Source organism: Nuphar pumila, chromosome 6 (genome assembly GCF_984573655.1).
Source record: "Nuphar pumila chromosome 6, dmNupPumi1.hap1.1, whole genome shotgun sequence".
Classification (NCBI taxonomy): Eukaryota; Viridiplantae; Streptophyta; class Magnoliopsida; order Nymphaeales; family Nymphaeaceae; genus Nuphar; species Nuphar pumila.
Window position 1 is genome coordinate 123,922,132 of NC_143254.1, and position 19,865 is coordinate 123,941,996.

General features: G+C 37.3%; 1 protein-coding gene across 2 annotated transcripts; it reads left to right on the forward strand.

Annotated features, from left to right (window-relative positions):
* Positions 1-627: 627 nt before the first annotated feature.
* LOC149836025 (calcium-dependent lipid-binding protein-like) lies at positions 628-19,354 on the forward strand. 2 transcript variants are annotated; one of them, XM_090008939.1, is made up of 11 exons: positions 628-960; positions 5,439-5,540; positions 6,279-6,329; positions 8,033-8,153; positions 8,834-8,952; positions 9,849-9,947; positions 11,779-11,859; positions 11,947-12,032; positions 12,786-13,011; positions 17,905-18,069; positions 18,841-19,354. In XM_090008939.1, the coding sequence occupies exons 1-11, from the start codon at positions 856-858 to the stop codon at positions 19,195-19,197; spliced, it is 1,512 nt and encodes a 503-aa protein (XP_089865065.1). In that variant the 5' UTR covers positions 628-855; the 3' UTR covers positions 19,198-19,354. The 2 variants fall into 2 exon arrangements, with proteins under 2 accessions (XP_089865065.1, XP_089865066.1); XM_090008940.1 differs by lacking the exon at positions 9,849-9,947.
* The last annotated feature ends 511 nt before the right edge of the window (positions 19,355-19,865 follow it).

The following is a 19,865-nucleotide window of genomic DNA, read 5'->3' on the forward strand; positions in this document are numbered from 1 at the left end:
AACGAGGATAACATCGTAAATAATTGCAAAACAAGCGATATTTTCATAACGCGGGTTCCTCCTGTTACAAAATATATTTGGTTTTTGCTTTCTTTTTTTTTTGTATTGAAACAATCGTTAATTAGCAAATTAAATAATACATCAGGACTCAGTTGTAGCTGTAGGCCTTTTTCTAACGTCAGGTAATTTTAGAAAATTATTGAGGGGGTGTGGTCATCATCTGCACATCCAACGGACAACATTTAATCTGCTTGTTTCAAAAATTAAATCGCCCATGCCATAGAAATTAATGTCCCCTTAACTCTGTCTTTATTCTGACAATTAGAGAAAAGATATTCTGACCCTCGTAAGACTAAAAAATCAAGGACATTTAATTGTTTGCTGCCAGCTTTTACATAAAGCCAGTGCATCACAAGGTGGAACTCTGATAGAACAATGTGGCGACAGGCTTGTTTTCTGTATCAAAGTCGGGTCAAGTGACCTTTTTTTCGAAAAAAACAGTAACTATCACTATCATTTTTTTAAATTTAAAAAAAATTGAAATTTTAAACGAAAAACGGGAAAAGGAAAAAAAGGAGAAAAGACAAAAATCAGAGAGTAAATAACGTGGAGTGGATAGCGGTTATCGAATCTACCCTCCTTACAAAGAAGAGAATTGAAGGGAAGCGTTTGGACTTCCCGAGTGAAGAAGGATCGCTTCGTTTCTTTCGTTTTTTTGGGGGGTTCTTGGTGTCACCTGAAACCGTGGTTGTGTGTTAGAGAGAGAAACACTTGGTGGTATGGCGAGATTTTAGAGGGGGCGGCGTCTTTTTTCCTTGTTTCTTCTCAGCCGAGAGTCTTTACGGTAGGCAGAAAATGGGGTTGATTTCCGGCATGGTGATCGGAATGATTGCCGGAATCGCGTTGATGGCTGGTTGGAAGCAAATGATGAGGTACCGCAGCACCAAACGCATCGCCAAGGTACTCCTCCGGCTTGCCGTACAGTTCTCTTTCGCGCTTCCTTCATTCTTCTGGGTTTTCGTTTTCCTAGGAGACAAGAAATCTCCATTTCCGTCTAGTTTTTGTTGGATATAGTTGTATTGGTTCACCTTCTTTTTTTGGGTATTTGAATTTTTTCACTTTGTTGCTGATTGTGTCATGATTCAAGACCATCTTGAATTGATTTTTTTACGTTGCTGCTGATTGCGTCATGATTCAGGTCAACCTTGAATTGGTGATGGTGTGCTTTAGGATCCATGATTGGTGTTGAATTGTTGAGAATTTGGTGTTGGGTATCTCTTGTTGTTAAGTGGGGGTGTAATTGGTGTGTGTGTGTGTGTGTGTGTGTGTGAGAGAGAGAGAGAGAGAGAGAGAGAGAGAGAGAGAGAGAGAGAGAGAGAGAGAGAGCCGAAAGAATATCAACATTAATACTCATGAAGATCAACAAAATGTTGAACCCATGAACCAGACACAGAAGAAACAAAGCTAAAATATAGAAAAAACAAAGCTAAAGAAAAGAAACTACAGACAGCTAGCAACAAAACAACAAAGCCTACTCAACCAGGATCCGCAGGATTAGAAGAAACCACCGCTGAGTGAACGTCGTTCAGATGAGAGGAGAGGTCTCTAAGATGCATACGTAATATTGCATATAAATCAACCAGGATTTTATGGACAAGATGATTAAAGATGACCGGAATTTGACGGAAAGTAGCATCATTGCGTGCCATCCAAACAAACCACCAAGTAGTAAGCAACCATGTCTTCCAGATCAGTCTCCACCGCTTGCATCGTCTAATTTCAATAGGGCCCAGGAGAAGATCAAGCGCAAAAGACTCTTCTTTGACAATTACGTTCGGAGATCTCCACATCCTATTAAATAGGCCACAAAGATTGGACAGGACCAAAATAAATGAAAAGTAGTTTCTTCAGCAGCTTGACACAACACACACCAACTTGGAAACTGAAAGCCCAACTTCTTTAAATAACTGTGAGTCTGAACCCTATCATGCAAAATTAACCAAGCCAAGAACCGAGATCTTGGAGAAGGGCCCTTACCCCATAACGCACGCTCAGGGAACCAATCTGCCCCTTGGGGGAGCAACGATCTATACACTTTGTGGGTGTGGAACGCTCCATTTGGAGTAATCGCCCATTGCAACCACTGATCATAATTTTCAGCATCCCCAGTTTGATCTCTGAAGGACGATAAGGCTCTCAGCCACATGCTTCGCAAGTGCGAGATCGCCAGACCCCGGGTTCCATGGCAAAAAAGAGATAAATCAGGAGCACCATATTTAGCATGGAGCAGGCGAGCACATGGAGAGCCTGGTTGATGAGCCATCCAACATTGCTTGGCTACGAGAGCAATACTCCTCTGTCTTGGAGCAAAAACACCTAAGCCAGCCATACGCCTCGATAACACCACCGTTCGCCAACCAACCAAATGGCGCTTACTCTTAAGGTGACACCCAGACCAAAGAAAATCCGACATTAAATGACAAATTTGCTTCTCCACGCCCACAGGCATCACGAAAATTGACATGAAGAATTCAAGGATAGAAGAAAGAACATGTCTGATTAAGGTCAGACGGCCAACAATGGAGAGATAAGAAGCCTGCCACGAAAGAAGCTTGCTTTTCACTTTTTGAATAGTTTGAGCTCAAGCAGCGGAAGAGAGGCGTTTCACTTGTAACGGCAGACCCAAATATGTCATCGGCAACTCAGAGATTGCACAATTAAAAATCTGTTTACCCACTGCAAGCATAGGAGACTGAACATTGAACATAGTAAGAGAGCATTTGCTATCATTTAAGGAAAGCCCAGAAAGAGAAAGAAAGAACTGGAGAATAAGCTTGAATCTAAGCATCTGCTGCACGTTTGCTCGCCCAAAAATAATCATATCATCAGCATAAATAAGAATATGGTCCGAAAAATCTGGAACATCTAGAGGATCTATCAAGCGTTTCTCCGCAGCACGCTTGAGCAACACCACGAGACCCTCAGCAATGGCATTGAACAACAAAGGCGATAGAGGGCAACCTTGCCTTAAACCACGCCCCAACTTGATCTGGCCACCTCTAGTGCCGTTAATCTTAATCATGGCATGAGCATTAGAGACCAATTCCCTCACCCATCCAGAAAAACGACGACCAATGCCAAAATTGGATAACATTTGAAATAAGAAGGGCCAATGCACAGAATCAAAGGCTTTATGAAAATCCAATTTAAGAGAAAAGTAGGGTTGTCCACTAAGATGTAATGAGTGAATGACTTCAGAGGCCAAGATGAATGAATGGTGAATCCTCTTATTGTGGATAAAGGCGAACTGAGAATTCGAAAAAATTTGGTGAGCCACGACCTTCAACCTATTAGCCAATACCTTAGCAATCATCCGATAAAGGGCACTCATAACAGAAATCGGGCGAAACCTAGAAATATCAGTGGCAGCATCCTCTTTCGGAATTAAAGAAATAATTGCCAAGTGGGTTTGAATAGGCAATCTGGAGTTGCGATAGAACTCATCAAACATGTTAATAATATCAGGCTTCACACAAGACCAAAAAATTCTGAAGAAATCCACATGAAACCCATCAGAACCTGGAGCTTTCCACCCCGACAAACCTTTGATGGCCCTAAAAATCTCATCTTCAGAGAACCTCATTTGCATAATTCTGGCTTGATCTTGCCGAATCGAAGAGAGAGAGAGAGAGAGAGAGAGAGTTGTAGAATATTTTTTATGTTGGAAGGAATTAGTTTCAGGATGGTTATTATACATAAAGTGGGCCTCTGCCGTATCGAATCGAAAATAATTCTCGGTGATCCTTAATACTTGCAGTTCCTTGACTTCATCTTTATTCGCTTGTAAACGAGAGTTGAAGTCTCAAGTCTTTGCCCCCACGCCTGGTTGTTCCAGGTGTAGAGAGGTTCCTTTTTATCAATGTCAACTGTTCGAGTTTTTATGTGATAGTTTTCAGGACTTCATTTGAGTTGGAGTGGGTTTTGAGTAGCTTTCGTTAGAGAGTTCATATGCACCCACTTATCCGTGATAATGGTTTGAAGTTGGGAAATTGCATTGCTGGGCATAAAGAAACTCTGTGACTTATCCTGCTTTTCGGATACTATCCCAAGATCCATTTAGGTTGTGTTTGGATAACGGTAAAAGGAGTCCGGTGGTTTTCCTTGTTGCCATGTCACAGCCAGATCCAATGGGGTGCCTTGACTTTGCAAGAAGTGAGACTCCTCCTTTTGTTATATTAGCACCGCCTTAACTATTATATTGGAAAGACCGAACCGCTTAAGTCATTTGGTGATTTGCTAGTGTCAGCAGACTGCATTGCTTTTGCTGAGTCATCCAGGATCAATCATTCAGATTTCTTGAAACTCTAAGCTTTCCAGAATATAGATGGTTAAGATTGTCAACACTTGGAATCTCATCTCTTTTTGGTATTTAACTATTTGGTTCTTACTGAGCCAAGTCCTATAATGGGTACTGTTTTGCTTCATTTTGTTAAAGTGGTGGAGATACTGATCAAGTTAATTACACATAAGTTTTCAAAATGATGTCTATTTTATTCTACCTATCAAGCTTTATTAAAATTTTATTTGTCATCACTTCGCCACTTGGAGTTAAGTTAACATCTACTAAGATCAGAATTGACTGGATGCTCCATCTTTCTCTTATTCTTGTGCTAGATTTGTACCATGATGGAAATCTTTTATGCTCTTGTTGTAATATGATAAAATAGTGGTATGTGATTCTGGGGTTAACACATGTACTAAGATCAGCATTGACAGGATGCTCCATCTCTCTTATTCTTGTGCTAGATTTGTACCATGATGGAAATCTTTTATGCGCTTGTTGCAATATGATAAATTAGTGGTACGTGATTCTTAGGCTATGTCACACGGATAATCCATTTTGATTCTTAGGTTATGTCACACGGATAATCCATTTTGACTCTCATTTTGTATCCCTTTATGTACAAGTCATAATGGAAACTTCATAAAAATTGTCGTATCGCCATATCCTCAGCCGTATCCATGTGACAGTTCTTAGGCTTCATCTGCATGTACCTGCTATGTTATTTACATCTGCTTTTAGTTCTATAACCATGTTAGTTTTTTGTATTTGAAGCTTATACTACATACTCTTCTAAACCATAAACACACTTCTATCTGCTACTGTCTTTACTACCATGAGACCATATTTGCTGCCATGTTTTTGTTCAGTTTGCCAGAAATTGCCATCAACTAACTAATGTTCGTACTGTAATTCCTTATTGTAGGTTGGCCATTTTCAGCCTGTCTTTGCCTCTTTCTTCGAAATCCTATTTTTTGCCGTCTGTCAAGAAAAAAAGAGAAAGCTAACTAATAGATTTAGTATATATATGTGTGTGCATATGTAGTATTCTAGAGCTTTTTTAAATGAGTACATGAGAACTTTTTTACTGTAACAGGCAGTTGATATAAAGCTTTTGGGATCCCTTAGCAGAGATGATTTGAAGAAGATTTGTGGTGATAATTTTCCTGAATGGATATCTTTTCCTGCATTTGAACAGGTCAAGTATCTTTCATAAAATGCATAATTTTCCTCCCCACTTTCTTGTAGGGTAATATTGGATTTTTCTTTATTAACTTAGCTAGTATTTGAAATGATATGCATGTTTATTGAACATTAACTACCCTGATCAATGAAATAGCACAGTGAGTTCAAAGATGGCTTTGTGCTAAAGTTCATTATGCTTACCTCTATATATGTGCTAATGATTCTGGTGTGTGTATGTCCTGTTGATCATTAGTTTTTGGTCATCTCTGCTGTTCCTATTAGTTTTATCTTTCCTTTATTTTTCCTGTCATACATGTCTGTGTGTGTATGAGTGCATGCATGCTATAAATTTAAAATAGATGGTGAAGATGCAACCAACTCTATATGGAGCATCTATGACATTATCTGGGTAGTTTGATCATACTCAGTTTGATTGCTTGAATTTATTTTTAGAAGCCATTCCTATTTTACTCTAACCATCATTTATGGTTTTCCCATTCATGCCAACCCACTTGTAACTGTCATTTAAGATCACCATAATTTCTAAAGTTTGTTACTTAAATCTGATCTTCAGATTGAAGATGATACCCTAGATGTTCCATCTCGAGTTGGTTCTTTGTGTGTGTGTGTTTAAGGTCTTGATCTTGTAGGTTGTGTTTCTTTTTCATTATGTTTTTGTGCACTAGATCAGCTTTACCAATGCAACTACTACTACAAGCCTGATGTGTGGACTTTTTGAGAGGAATTGCAGGTGAAGTGGCTAAACAAGCAAATTAGCAAACTGTGGCCTTTTGTTGCTGAGGTAAGTTGTGGCCCCCTTTCTAACGATACTTCTAGATTGTTTTCACATAGTCCTCTCACTAAAAGTGGTCTTCTTATGTTATGATTTTACTATTGCAGGGAATATTAATGTAATGCCATTCTACTTTGATAATTACAGTGGCTTTTATGAAACTTAATATGTTGTTGTGAGCATCTTGTGGATTGCATGCTAATATGCAACTGGAAAATTGAATTTTTTATTGAACTTTTATTCCCAACTTGTTGTTTCTCCTATAGTTCTTTGAATTACTGGCTGAGCAATTTCTATGGCTAATGTCATACGTGTCTGCCACAGTTAGTTCTGCTAATTTGTTTTCTCTTGATGACCATTATGTTTCACACGCTCCCCAAATTGGGTGTGTGGTTGCTGGGAGGATATGTATGTATGCATATAATTTTTAACCCAGCAGGCCTGAGTTTAGCAGAACCGGACCCAGGAGCCAAACCCAGCAGGACTGGGTTCGGCCCTTGCGCCAACGAGGGGAGGAGGGAGGAGAAGGAAAAAGAAGAAAGAGAGGAGGAGGTGGCGGAGGGTGGAGAAGGAAGAAGATGAAAGACATGAGGAAAAGGAAGAAGAAGAAGAAAGAGAGGAGGAGCAGGAGTGGAGAAGGAAGAAGAAGAATGACATGAGGAGGAGAAGGAAGAAGAATAAGAAAGAGAGGAGGCGGAGGAGAAAGAATAGGAACACACACACACACACACACACACACACAGAGAGAGAGAGAGAGAGAGAGAGAGAGAGAGAGAGAGAGAGAGAGAGAGAGAGAGAGAGAGAGAGTTACCGTCTTGCCGCCATCGGAAGAGGAGGGGTCGGGGGCAGGGGAGGAGATGTGCCCTAAACACACATACCTGCACCCACCACCACAAAAATTTCTTTTTAAAAACAAAAGTGGACCAAAATGCACTTGGTCAAACTTGATCGTGCCCATTTTGGACAAAGCTATCCCTAGGTGCAGGTTGACCGCACCTAGGGTTTATTGACCCTACCCGGTGCGGCAAAACGTGAATCTACCACACTGGGTGCCTCACCCGCGTCGCATCGTGTCGTTTCATGTCGATGCGGGTGCGGCAGCCTCTTTGGTGATATTTTTCTGTTACTGACGCTCCAAGGTGCACTAATTTTGTACCAAGCCACCAATTAGTGTGGGCAACCATTTTCATCTAAACATTTAGATTTAGCAAATAATGATCATTTCTGCACTTATTCTTTTTGACAAATTGTTTGTTGTTTATGTTGTAACTGTTACTAGAGGTTGGATGCTATGTCACATAAGTACAGGTGCAGATGCGTGTGCGGTATATGTCTGTGTGTGTGAATATGTATTTAAGTACATACTATAGATAAAACTGGACTTGGTTAGGGTTAACTGAGTCTAGTTTTGGACAGAAATGGACCTTGGTGCGGTTGACTGCACCTGACACTGCTGAAGCCATGTCCAAGTATCTTACCCACACGGACATGGGTGCGTTGACCTTTTAGAAGAGTCCGTGTTACATAGGTTGGATGTGATAGCTAGATGGCAGACTTGTTAACCTTTTCCTGGTGATTTGGAGCCCTGTTTTTGAAAACTAAAACAAGAAAAAGGAGTTTTGACAATAACTTCCAGATGCTGTGATTCTGTTGCTTATGTTGTATCAACATCTCTCTCTCTCTCTCTCATGTAAATGGTCACTTTGTTTCAGGCTGCAAGTATAGTGATTAAGGAGTCTGTCGAGCCTGTACTGGAAGAATATCGGCCTCCTGGGATAACTTCACTAAAGTTTAGCAAACTTTTCCTTGGAAATGTCCCCCCCAAAATTGAAGGTTATGATTAAGTTCTTTTCATTGCTTTTGCATATAATGTTGTTTTTTTTGTCAGTCTTGTTGTGTGATTCGTAGATTGTAGATTTTTACTTTTTTGATAGTGTAACAAAAATAGACTTTTTCCTTTTAGTTTTTCGAATACAGCTAACTTTAAGAAGGTAATACAGACCCTCTCCTTGACATTGTCATGAATAGTACTTAGAAATTCACTGCAACCACTGGACAACTTTGTATTCAAGTAAATTCCTGTCCATGCTCAATTCTAAGTTGTCCTACTCCTATTACTGAGTATTTTACATTTTTCATGCAGGCTGATCAAGAATTTTTTTTTTTGCCACAGTACAGTTAGGGATTAAAGATTGTTTTTGTTAATTTCTCTTCCCCTTTCCCTTTCAAGAAAAATGGGACTGTATAGAGTTTGTTGAAATTAATTAATGTAAGACTTAGAGAGATTGGATTGCTAATGTCAGACAGGAAGTTGATCTCCATATCTTCTGGAATTGATTGATTTCCATTGAAACAATTATGTTCACTAATATAATCTGTGCAGTGATCATGTATCTCGAAGTTATAAATAGAGATAATGGTCGACTAGATGTATCTGCTTATAGTTGTCCATTACCTGTGATTATTGATCAGGATATACATTGTTTAATGTAGGATTAAATTGATTGATCCAGGTATCCGCATACAGTCCTTGAAGAAAGGTCAAATAACAATGGACGTGGATTTCCGATGGGGTGGTGATCCAAGTATTATTCTCGCTGTAGATGCTTTAGTTGCTTCACTGCCCATCCAGGTGCACAGTTTTTCACAGAATGAATTTGGCCATTCATCTTGTTTTCAATCATAGTTGAAGGTTGTTATTGTGAAAATAATGTGTCATTACCTACACAAGTGTATCAAATTGTTTTTCTATAGTTAAAAAGAAAAATGTTCTTGGTTTCTTCTATTTGTATATTACTTTTGTTGTCATCATTTTTTGTCTGTCAACACATGAAAATCAATAACATTTTTTCACTCTGCTGTTTGGCATGCAGCCATATTGTCTTTACTTTATTGCGTAACTACATTTAGAAAATCCATATTCTTAAAATGTCATATGGTCTGGTTAACTATATGTTGATTGGCATTCAATAGTTGATTTTCACTCATGTAATGAAATGATGTCCAATAAGAAAATCTTCAAATGCCACTTATCAGCAAGAGCTTTACTGCAACAAATCACTCAAAGAGCATACAAGATAGAACACTCACAAATACAAAATTATAATTTTATTAATCTTAAAATGCATCAAGAAGAATGCATAAGAAATGGAATGGGGAAATCCCATTTAAATACAAGAGAACCAAAGAGGACTAGCCATTAGACTAGTCCAACAACTAGTCAACCTAGCTGATTTGAATGCAAAAAAAAAGAAAAAAAAGAAAACAAAGAGAAATAAAAAATGCATCATATCCCTAGATACATTCTACATAATACATATATATATATATATGTGTGTGTGTGTGTGTGTGTGTGTGTGTGTGTGTGTGTGGGTGGGTGTGTGGGTGTGTCATATATGTATATACATACACAAATATATATAATATTATATAAAATACAATATTTAACAGGGTTCAACTTTGCTCAACTCATGATGTTAGAATTTTATAACTTCAAGATTCTCTTAGCTTTAAGTGGTTTCGTTGCAGCTGAAAGATCTTCAAGTTTTCACTGTTGCTCGTGTCATTTTCCAACTTTCTGAAGAGATTCCGTGCATTTCTGCAGTTGTTGCTGCACTTCTTTCTGAGGTTTGTTTTTCTTCCATATTCTGTGATTTTCATCTGGAGTATGTTTCATACTCCAGATGATGTCTTGTTTCAGGAATTGGTTGTTTTCTGCTTACTATAATGCTACAAAAATTTCTACTCACACTTATAAAGATACATAACTTTGCTCTGCCAAAAGTTATAATCAAATTTTTTTCCACGGTAAAGAAAATTAGAACTCCTTCAAATTCAGATATTAGTTTTGAATGACTAAGTTTTAATTTTAGCAAAGAAAAGAATATATTTTGTTCTGATGTGTAAATATGTTTATGCTTTTAGTTCTTTTATTATCGATCTTAATTAAAAGTTTTAATGTTCGCTCTCTCTATCAAATTGTTATTTTAGTAGATCTTGGCCGTATAAAAGGGTGGATGTACTGCTACTAGTACTAGGTAAAAGTTGAAAACTCAATTTTCTCATGTACCAGCTCCTCATCTCTATTTCCTTTCCAAAAGATGTGTAAGCCCTTCCAACATGGTACTTAGGTTGCTCTTGATATCATCTTGAATCTTGTTTGACATGGATATATTTCTTTTTTCAATGGTGCCATAATCTGGTATTTTTTTTATGATTATGATCTGTAAGTTTATTTGGAGAATATAAGATCTGCTCTTGATACCATTTTCAGGAGACTATTTTCATCATCTTATTCATGACTAGGTACCTATGTCACATGGATGCGGTTGCGGGGGTGCGGCACTTTCAAAAACCTTGGGTGCGGGGGTGTGGCAAAATATATATATATATATATATATATATATATATATATATATATATATATATATATATATGGACACAGAGAATTTTTTTGTAAAGAGGCTGGTTTTTCATGTTAATGGCAGAATTATAAATTAGAATAAAAATAAGGGTAAGATTGGTATGAAAAGAACATGGCAGGGATCTTCTTTTGTTACGAGGGCATTGCTGTTTTTTAAATGAGACAACTGTTGCTGAGTAGGGACCAGGTGGTCCCACCCTCTCTCGGTTCACAACACGTTGAACCCTCTTATGTTAAATTAAAATTTATTTAAATAGGTTAAATGTAAGCAAAACCTCATTCTTTCTCTTCCTCTTAGCATACTCTTTACCACACTCTCTCATCTCCCTTCTCTCGTTAGCAACCGACCCACCTTCAACGTCTTGTTTGACTCTTGTGTATTGTGGAAAATCTTGCTGGAAAGAAGAAGAATTTGGGCCTGAAGAACGACTCAACTGTTGGATTTTCAGTGTTCTCGGGTATCCGTTCGCATTGGAACATCTCTGTAGGAATTTCTTAACGATCTTGAGCACTTTTAAGGTACGATACCCTAACTCCACACGAGAGCTCAGAAGCATGTTGCTTGTAGAATGTATTCTGTAATAAATTGGGAAAAAAACTTGAATAGGGTGAGTTGTTTTGAGTATATGTGGCGAGGGCTTCCCAAGGAGAAGAGGGAGTCAGAGAGGAGAGGAGGAGAGCAGAGGGAGTCGGGGGCATACCTGGTTTGACGGAGCGGTCGGCGGAGCGGTTCGGCTTCAGGAGGAGACGAAGGGAGGATTAGGGCAAAAAAAATTTGCCCTAATCCTCCTCTTTGCAACCCTTTTCATCGGGGAATTTTTATTTTTAGTCTTAAAACTGGACGAAAATGACCCTGGGTGCGTTGACCGCACACAGGGTCGGGTTGATCGCACCGGATGCCGCACCCGCATCGCGTGGTTGGCTGAATCCCTGTGACATAGCTAGGTACCTAGTTTGAAAGATAAGTGAAATGTCTTGACTCGAGTGCTTGCCACTTAATCCAAGAGCATGTTTTCATGATATGATTGAATGCAGCCAAAGCCTAGAATTGATTACACATTGAAGGCTGTTGGGGGAAGCTTAACTGCAGTGCCAGGACTTTCAGACATGATTGATGTATGTGATTTCAAAATATTCAAATTGCTCTATACCTACTGCACTTACCTTTCAAGCTTAATTTGACTGCATTTTCTCCTTTATTAGGACATAGTGAACAACATTGTTGCTGATATGCTGCAATGGCCTCATAGGATCGTTGTGCCAATTGGTGGTGTTTCTGTGGATACCAGGTAATTATAAGATTATTTTGGAGATGTTCAGTGTTATTCCTTTCTTCATTTTTTTATTTTTTTATTTTTTTATTTTTTTTATTTTTTTTCTGATGATGGAGGCAGCTAAGTTATCCACCTCTTTATATTGCAACGTGTACAGTATAAAACATGTATTTGATGATGAAGCTAACATGTCTGATAAGGTTTAGTCAAATTATATGAAAGTTTATGCTTTTCTTTTCCTTTTTGAATGAATATTTCTGAAGATAGAATACCCTGAAGACACCTGGTTGGCTGACCTTTTGTAAGCACTGACTTGCATATTAATCTTTAGTTTTCGTAGTGCCTGACTTTAGATTAAAATAAAAGAATAAGTGGAGAACATTTATCTTGTTTATGTGACTGTTCCTTAGAGCTTTTAAATTACATAAACTGGTGCAATTTTCTGTTTCATGAATGTGATGCTCATCATTCTGTTATATGCTTCTTGTGATGTTTTTGCCATAAAGTTTGCTGAAAGATTTTTAGTTCCATCATAGTTTTTGGGTAAATCTTTTAAATACTCAGAGAATTGGAATGTATGCAAACTCGATGCACCATCTGATGCTCTCACATCACTCCCATTTCAACTGCTTGCTATAGTTTGTGAGAGCTATTGGCTAGTTTTCATCTAAGCGTCTTCCTATGTGATTTGTTCTTAATACAAAAGTCTTTCATGCATGAGTCTCTTTTCTTCTTTGCTCAGTTTTGTAAGTTTTCTTCATTCTGCAGTGAGCTGGAGCTTAGGCCACAAGGAATGCTTACAGTAGCTGTTGTCAAAGCAAATGATTTGAAAAACATGGAAATAGTTGGGAAGTCTGATCCTTATGTGGTTTTGCATATCCGCCCCCTGTTCAAGGTTAAAACCAAAGTGATTGACAACAATCTGAATCCAGTTTGGGACCAAACATTTGAGCTGATTGTGGAAGACAAGGAAACTCAGTCAGTTGTCTTCGAGGTCTTGTTATTCACCTTACTCTTTATCATTAACTACTATTATGCTTTTTCAAATCATGACCTTGTTCAAGGCCCTTTATCCATGCAGTGCAAATGCATGTCCTTTTCATCATACTATTTCACTTCAGAGATTTATTAATTCATTTTCCTAACAGTGAAGGACTGATCTTTGCTTTCTTATTTACTGTTGGGCATCCATCTAGTTAATATATGCTTGTATACAACATTTGCTTTCATGACGTGCATAAATGATTTTGTATGTGCTGTTTTTCTCTCTTTGTGGTAATGAAGTATTATTTGGAACGAATGCTTTCAATGCCAAATTTACTTATAAATCAAATGATTTGAGGGCATTACGATCTCTTCATGCATAACAATGCGTAATGTGATTCCAACTCTATTTTTCTTTGTTTAACTCATATATAGATGCATGCATGAGTGCACATGCGCACACACACACACACACCTATGTCACATGGGTGCGGAGCAATTTCAAAAAATTTGGACACAGGGACACGGCTATATATATATATATATATAACAATAATAAGATTCTAAATTTTAAAGCAAAAATAAAAAAGTAATTCTTTTGAAGTAACAACACAAACTTACCAAAATATAACACATAAAGAAGCTTGTGAGTATGATAACAACAAAACTTATCATAAATGGACAAAAATAGACTCGGTCAAAGTTGATTGAGTCCAAAATTAATTTTAATAAATGGACAAAAATAGACTCGGTCAAAGTTGACCGAGTCCAAAATGTGGACGGACTCGGCCTTGGTGCGTTGACCGAGTCTGACACTTAGTTGACCATGTCCGCCCCGTGTTCGAAGCCGCACCTGTGTCAGGGCATATCGACGCGGGTGCGTCGACCTTTTAGCCAAGTCCGTGATACGTGGACAAATTCATAAGCAAGAAGGCATAAGATGCACTATTTGATAGATGCACTATTTGATAGATGCAGAGGGAATTATGGTCCCTTGTGTATTGAAACTTTGCAGATATTTATCTTGCATCCATATTACTATGAACAAAAAAGTACCATAAATGCCAGAAATAAATTAAAAATTGTCACACGAACTCTTCTAACAGGGCACCACACCCGCATCGCACCTGCACCCAAGCAGGTGCGACACTTGGACACAACTTCCTTTGTGTTAGCTGAAGTCAACCATAGTGAGGTCCATTTCTATCCAAAAGTAGATTCAGTTAACCCTAATCAAGATCATTTTTATCTATATTATATATATAAATACATAAATGCACACGCATACACATAGTGTTAACTTAAAACTGTTAAAAATTATATATATAGATATACCCTCTCCCGCACCCTCGCACCCAAGTTTTTTTAAAGTGCCGCATCTGCACCCGTACCCACACCCGTATCCGCACCCGCAGCTACGTGACATAGCTTAAAAGCTATGTCACAAAGACTCGCCAAAGCGGCCACCTCATTTGCGTTGATGCGACGCGACGTGGGTACAATAAAATTCACATTTTGCCGCACCGGGTGCGGTCAATAAATCCTAGGTACAATCAACCCTCACCTAGGGTTATCTTTCTCCAAAATGGACTCAGACAACTTTGATCGAGTCCATTTTGGTCCAATTTTTTTTAAAAGAAATTTTTGTGGTGGGTGCGGGGGGGAGTGTTTTTAGGGTATGACTCCTCTCATCCCGCCGACCCCTCCTCCTCCTCCTCCTCCTCCTCTGATGGTGGCGATGACCTTTTATCCTCTTCCTACGACGGTGACAATAAGTCTCTCTTTGTTCCTCCTCCGCCTCCTCCTCTCTTTCTTTCCTTCTTATCTTGCTCCTTTCTTTCTTCTTTTTCCTTCTCCTCCCTCCTTCTCCCCTCATTGGTGCAAAGGTCGAACCCAGGCCTCTTGGGTTTGGCTCGTGGGTTTCGTTAATATCTCTCTCTCTCTCTCTATATATATATATATATATATAGTGTTATCAAAAACGCGCCTTGAGGCACAAAAGGCGTGCCTCGCTTTGAGGCGCGGCCCTCTGTGCCTCAAGGCGCAAGCTTGAGGCGCAAAAAAAAAAAAATTTTTATAACAAGATTTCTGAGACATGATCAACAAGATTTTTGTAGGTTAATCTCATATATTTTCCAGTTATTTAAGTTATGTAATCAGTTTCTTAGTATATTACTATATTTTAACTTTTGTTGGTTAATCTCGTATATTTTTCAGTTATGTAATTAGTTTCTTAATATATTTTAACTTTTGTTGGTTAATCTCATATATTTTCCAGTTACGTAATCAGTTTTTTAGTTACTTTTATATGTTAATCTCATATTTTTTAGAATAATCTCATATATTTTAACTTTTGTAGGTTAATCTCATATATTTTTCAGTTATTTCAGTTATGTAATCAGTTTCTTAGTATATTTCAACTTTTGTTGGTTAATCTCATATATTTTTCAGTTATGTAATCAGTTTTTAGTTACTTTTATATGTTAATCTCATATTTTTTAGAATAATCTCATATATTTTAACTTTTGTTGGTCAATCTCATATATTTTCCAGTTATTTCAGTTATGTAATCAGTTTCTTAGTATATTTTAACTGTTGTTGGTTAATCTCATATATTTTCCAGTTATGTAATCAGTTTTTTAGTTACTTTTATATGTTAATCTCATATTTTTTAGAATATTCTTATATATTTTAACTTTTGTTGGTTAATCTCATATATTTTCCAGTTATGTAATCGGTTTCTTAGTATATTTTATCTTTTGTTGGTTAATCTCATATATTTTCCAGTTATGTAATCAGTTTTTTAGTTACTTTTATATGTTAATCTCATATTTTTTAGAATAATCTCATATATTTTAACTTTTGTTGGTTAATCTCATATATTTTCCAGTTATGTAATCGGTTTCTTAGTATATTTTATCTTTTGTTGGTTAATCTCATATATTTTCCAGTTATGTAATCATTTTTTTAGTTACTTTTATATGTTAATCTCATATTTTTTAGAATAATCTCATATATTTTAACTTTTGTAGGTTAATCTCATATATTTTCCAGTTATGTAATCAGTTTTTAGTTACTTTTATATGTTAATCTCATATTTTTTAGTACTTATTTGAGATTTTCTATTTCTTATTGGTTGTTATTTCATCAATAAAGCAGTTCTTTATTTATTTAGATTTTTAGATATTTTTTTATAATTTTTTTAAAGTTTTCAAAAAAAATATTTGAGGCTTACGCTTTATGCCTCGCCTCGGTTTTTGGTGGAGTGTCTCGCTACGCATCAACGCTTTTCACAACACTGATATATATATATATATATATATATATATATATATACCCTCCTCGCATCGGCACCCACACCTATGGGACATAGCTTAAAAGTTATAATAACTGGTAAATGGTAACCTAAACAATGAGAACATAACTGTACTAAACAATTTTTGCAAAGTGAAAGTTCTTGTAATCTAAAGCAGCTCAGATATTGATATATTTACTTATCTTAATCCTTGTGACTGGGCAGAGTTGTTTTTGTCAATCAAGATATATAAAGGTTCTTGAAAAAGTTACTTATCTTTCTTTCATACAATATATAAAAGGAGAAGCAGGGATAGTCATGAAAAAGTTCTCATTATAATCTTTTTAAATAATGAAAAAGTTGTCTCGTTATAATCTTTTAAAGTATGCGTACAAGGACCCAAGTGGAGACCGAAATGTAGCACATCACTATAAGTCTCTGGAGGGATCACCATATCATTTCACGGGATAGTGGAATTTTGAACATATTTGCTCCTGCCATTATTCTGTGAAAAATGTTACTGGTGCTCTCAAGGGGGGTGCATGCCCCTGTCCAAGCAGTGCCCACATAACTTTTCAAGAAATCTTCTTTACTTATTATGTGCATCATCTTTTTACTTATTAGCTGTTTGGTAGTTATACTAGCTCAAAATATTTCAAATGGCAGATGCCTTTTTAAATCAATACATCCATTCTAGTTGTGTACTAGAACCAGGGCATATGTATTTTATAAAAGTGATCAAATCATAAGGTGAGGTAGAATATGATGATTGGTTTTGATGAAAGTAAATGACTGATGTACAGTTTTCATATGATGAGATGTAGGGTGAAATACCTTTCTAATTGATGCCAATATGTGTAAGATAAATTTATCAATTTTTAAGATGTCCAGCAATGTGGTCAAGTCCTTATGCCATAAATCAAAGATATTTTATCAGTAAGGGCAATAGAAAGGCAATTAACTACTCACTACATCAGAAACTTGATCCGATGTCTTGATTAAAAGTGCAATAGTTGAGAAAGCAATAAGCTCCAGCATGACAACTATGATCTATGTGTTAGTAGATAGATGTGGATTAATTGATAGCGATTGTACCTAAACATGAGTATGTGAACAATTAGATGTGGGAAGGGAACATGCTTATTACTTTAGTTGGGCCTTTTCTGCCTCAGAACAAGGGGAAGACTACTTAGCTGACAGTGAAAATAACTAATCAGCTATGTGGATATAATGTGGAACTGAGAAAGTAGTTGATGGATAAAAGAAGCAATCTAGAATATTTTCCTGAGAGAAGGGTTTGGAATGATGAGTGTCTATCTTATAAGTTATGAAATGACATCAATGATTATCAATCTGCATCGCCTCTAACTTCCTTACAAGAGTATTCCATCTCCATTTTGTATACGAGACCAGAGAAAAGCAAGCCTAGTGAGGTACTTCAGCTACATAATCTCTATCTCTCTCTTGTGAGTGTGCGTGCATGTGTGCTTTATTTCTTGCTACAACTTGTGGGATAGATTTTTATATTCTATGCATGCGTGTAAATTGAAAGAAGAATAGTCAAATCAATAAACCATTATTCTCATTTGTTAATCATGTTTATTGCAGGTCTTTGATAAGGACATTGCACAGGACAAGAGATTGGGCATAGTGAAAATGTCATTGATTGATTTGGAGGCTGAAAAGCCAAAAGACCTAGAGTTAAGATTATTGCCTGCACTTGATATGCTGAAAATCAAGGATAAGAAGGATAGAGGGACTCTTACTATTAAGGTTTGCCCTTTATGATCTTGTCTGGTCACAGAAAATTATAAGCTTATAATATCATTAGCATCAACCGTCAAAAAAATAACATGATTTTAATAGATGCACTCTAGCCTAGCCGATCTAGTGGGATTCTCTATAGGGGGTTCAGCTGCTAAGGACTGGAATGTACTTTTGTAATTGATGTAGGTGGTGGCATTAGGGTAATTTTTGAGACATGTATGGGTAGTTAGCTAAGTCTTAGGCTTTATAAAGGCTAGCTAGAGCTCCTGTAATTCATTCTTTTGGTGATTCATTCAATTGAGATCAATTCTACTTGGAATTGTCTTGTGGACTCCTTTCCTTCCTCTAAAGAGGGAAACCATTGGCTCTAGCGGTAGGATAAACCCCTCTCCCTCTAGAGATTCTCCCTAACCACTTCACAACCTCTCTAAAACCTCCCAAACAACCCAGCCAACCTCCCGAAACCACCTAACTTCCCCTCCCAAACCTCTCTCCCTTAGCTGAATTCCTCTTTTCCCCTAGCTGACTAGGCCTCCTCATCCCCTGCTTCGTTCCTTCATCTCCTACCCAAATCTCTACCAATCTCCATTACAACACCAATCTAAGGTGATGGTAACAAATTTGCATGTCTAGTATCCTTCACTTTTGTTCACAGCTTATTGGTAACCTAACATGGAAGGTTATTTAGGAATTGTTATGTTGTTTACATTAGTGGATTAATGGGATTAGTTAAAATATTTTCTTATGTATGATCCGTGTTTGATGGTTGCCATATAGGTCTTGTACCACCATTTTAATAAGGATGAGCAGTTAGCGGCAATGGAAGCAGAGAAGAAAATGCTGGAAGAAAGGCAGAAATTGAAGGAAGCTGGTGTTATAGGAAGCACCATGGATGCGGTCGGTTCAGGGGTTGGTTTGGTAGGGTCAGGGATTGGAGCTGGTGTTGGTTTGGTGGGCAGTGGCTTGGGAGCTGGTGTTGGTTTGGTGGGTAGTGGCTTTGGTGCAGTTGGAAGTGGACTGGGTAAAGCTGGAAAATACATGACCAAGGGTGTCTCTAATCCCTTTGGTAGCTCTTCAAAGAAGGGGAATAAGAGTACTGCAACACAAGAGAATGGTGCGGCAGCAGTAAGTTAGTTCACGTGCCTTTCTTTATGAATTCATCACCTTGTGATCCTTGTATGATTTTCCACTTTCATTTGTTTAGCTACTTGGTTTTGACGGACATTCTGTATTTCTTACACGTGGTTCTTTTGATATATATTTGGAATCTGAAGCCTGTGTTTCATTCAAAGTATGGATAACCTATCGTTCTTTTATTATATATTTGGAATCTGAAGCCTGTGTTTCATTCAAAGTGTGGATAACCTAAATGTTTAAGGATGTACATTAAGAGAAAACAGAGTGGAACTATCTTTTCCATCACAATCTATCAATGATCCTATGCAACTTGGACCCTATCAACTTGCAAATTCAATATTTTGGCATGTCATGAACAGAAATGAGTTGCTGCAACTTGTGTTTTCTTATTGCTAACCGTTTTAGTAATCTCACCATTATCCTCAACCTCTATGTAAACACTGTCTATTTTTGCCTTTAAGATAACCCTTCCACATTTGAATATTCGACCCTCTTTCCTACATTCTCCCATGCAAGATTAATTTACAAAAAGCTACCTAACTAATTATCTATTTCCAGAAAGCTGCCCAACATTTGAGTTATTATATTTAACTAGTTATTTTATCTGAATGCATTTCAATTACCCGCTGGAGGTGTATAAGATGACCTTTTGTCTTTTTTTATGT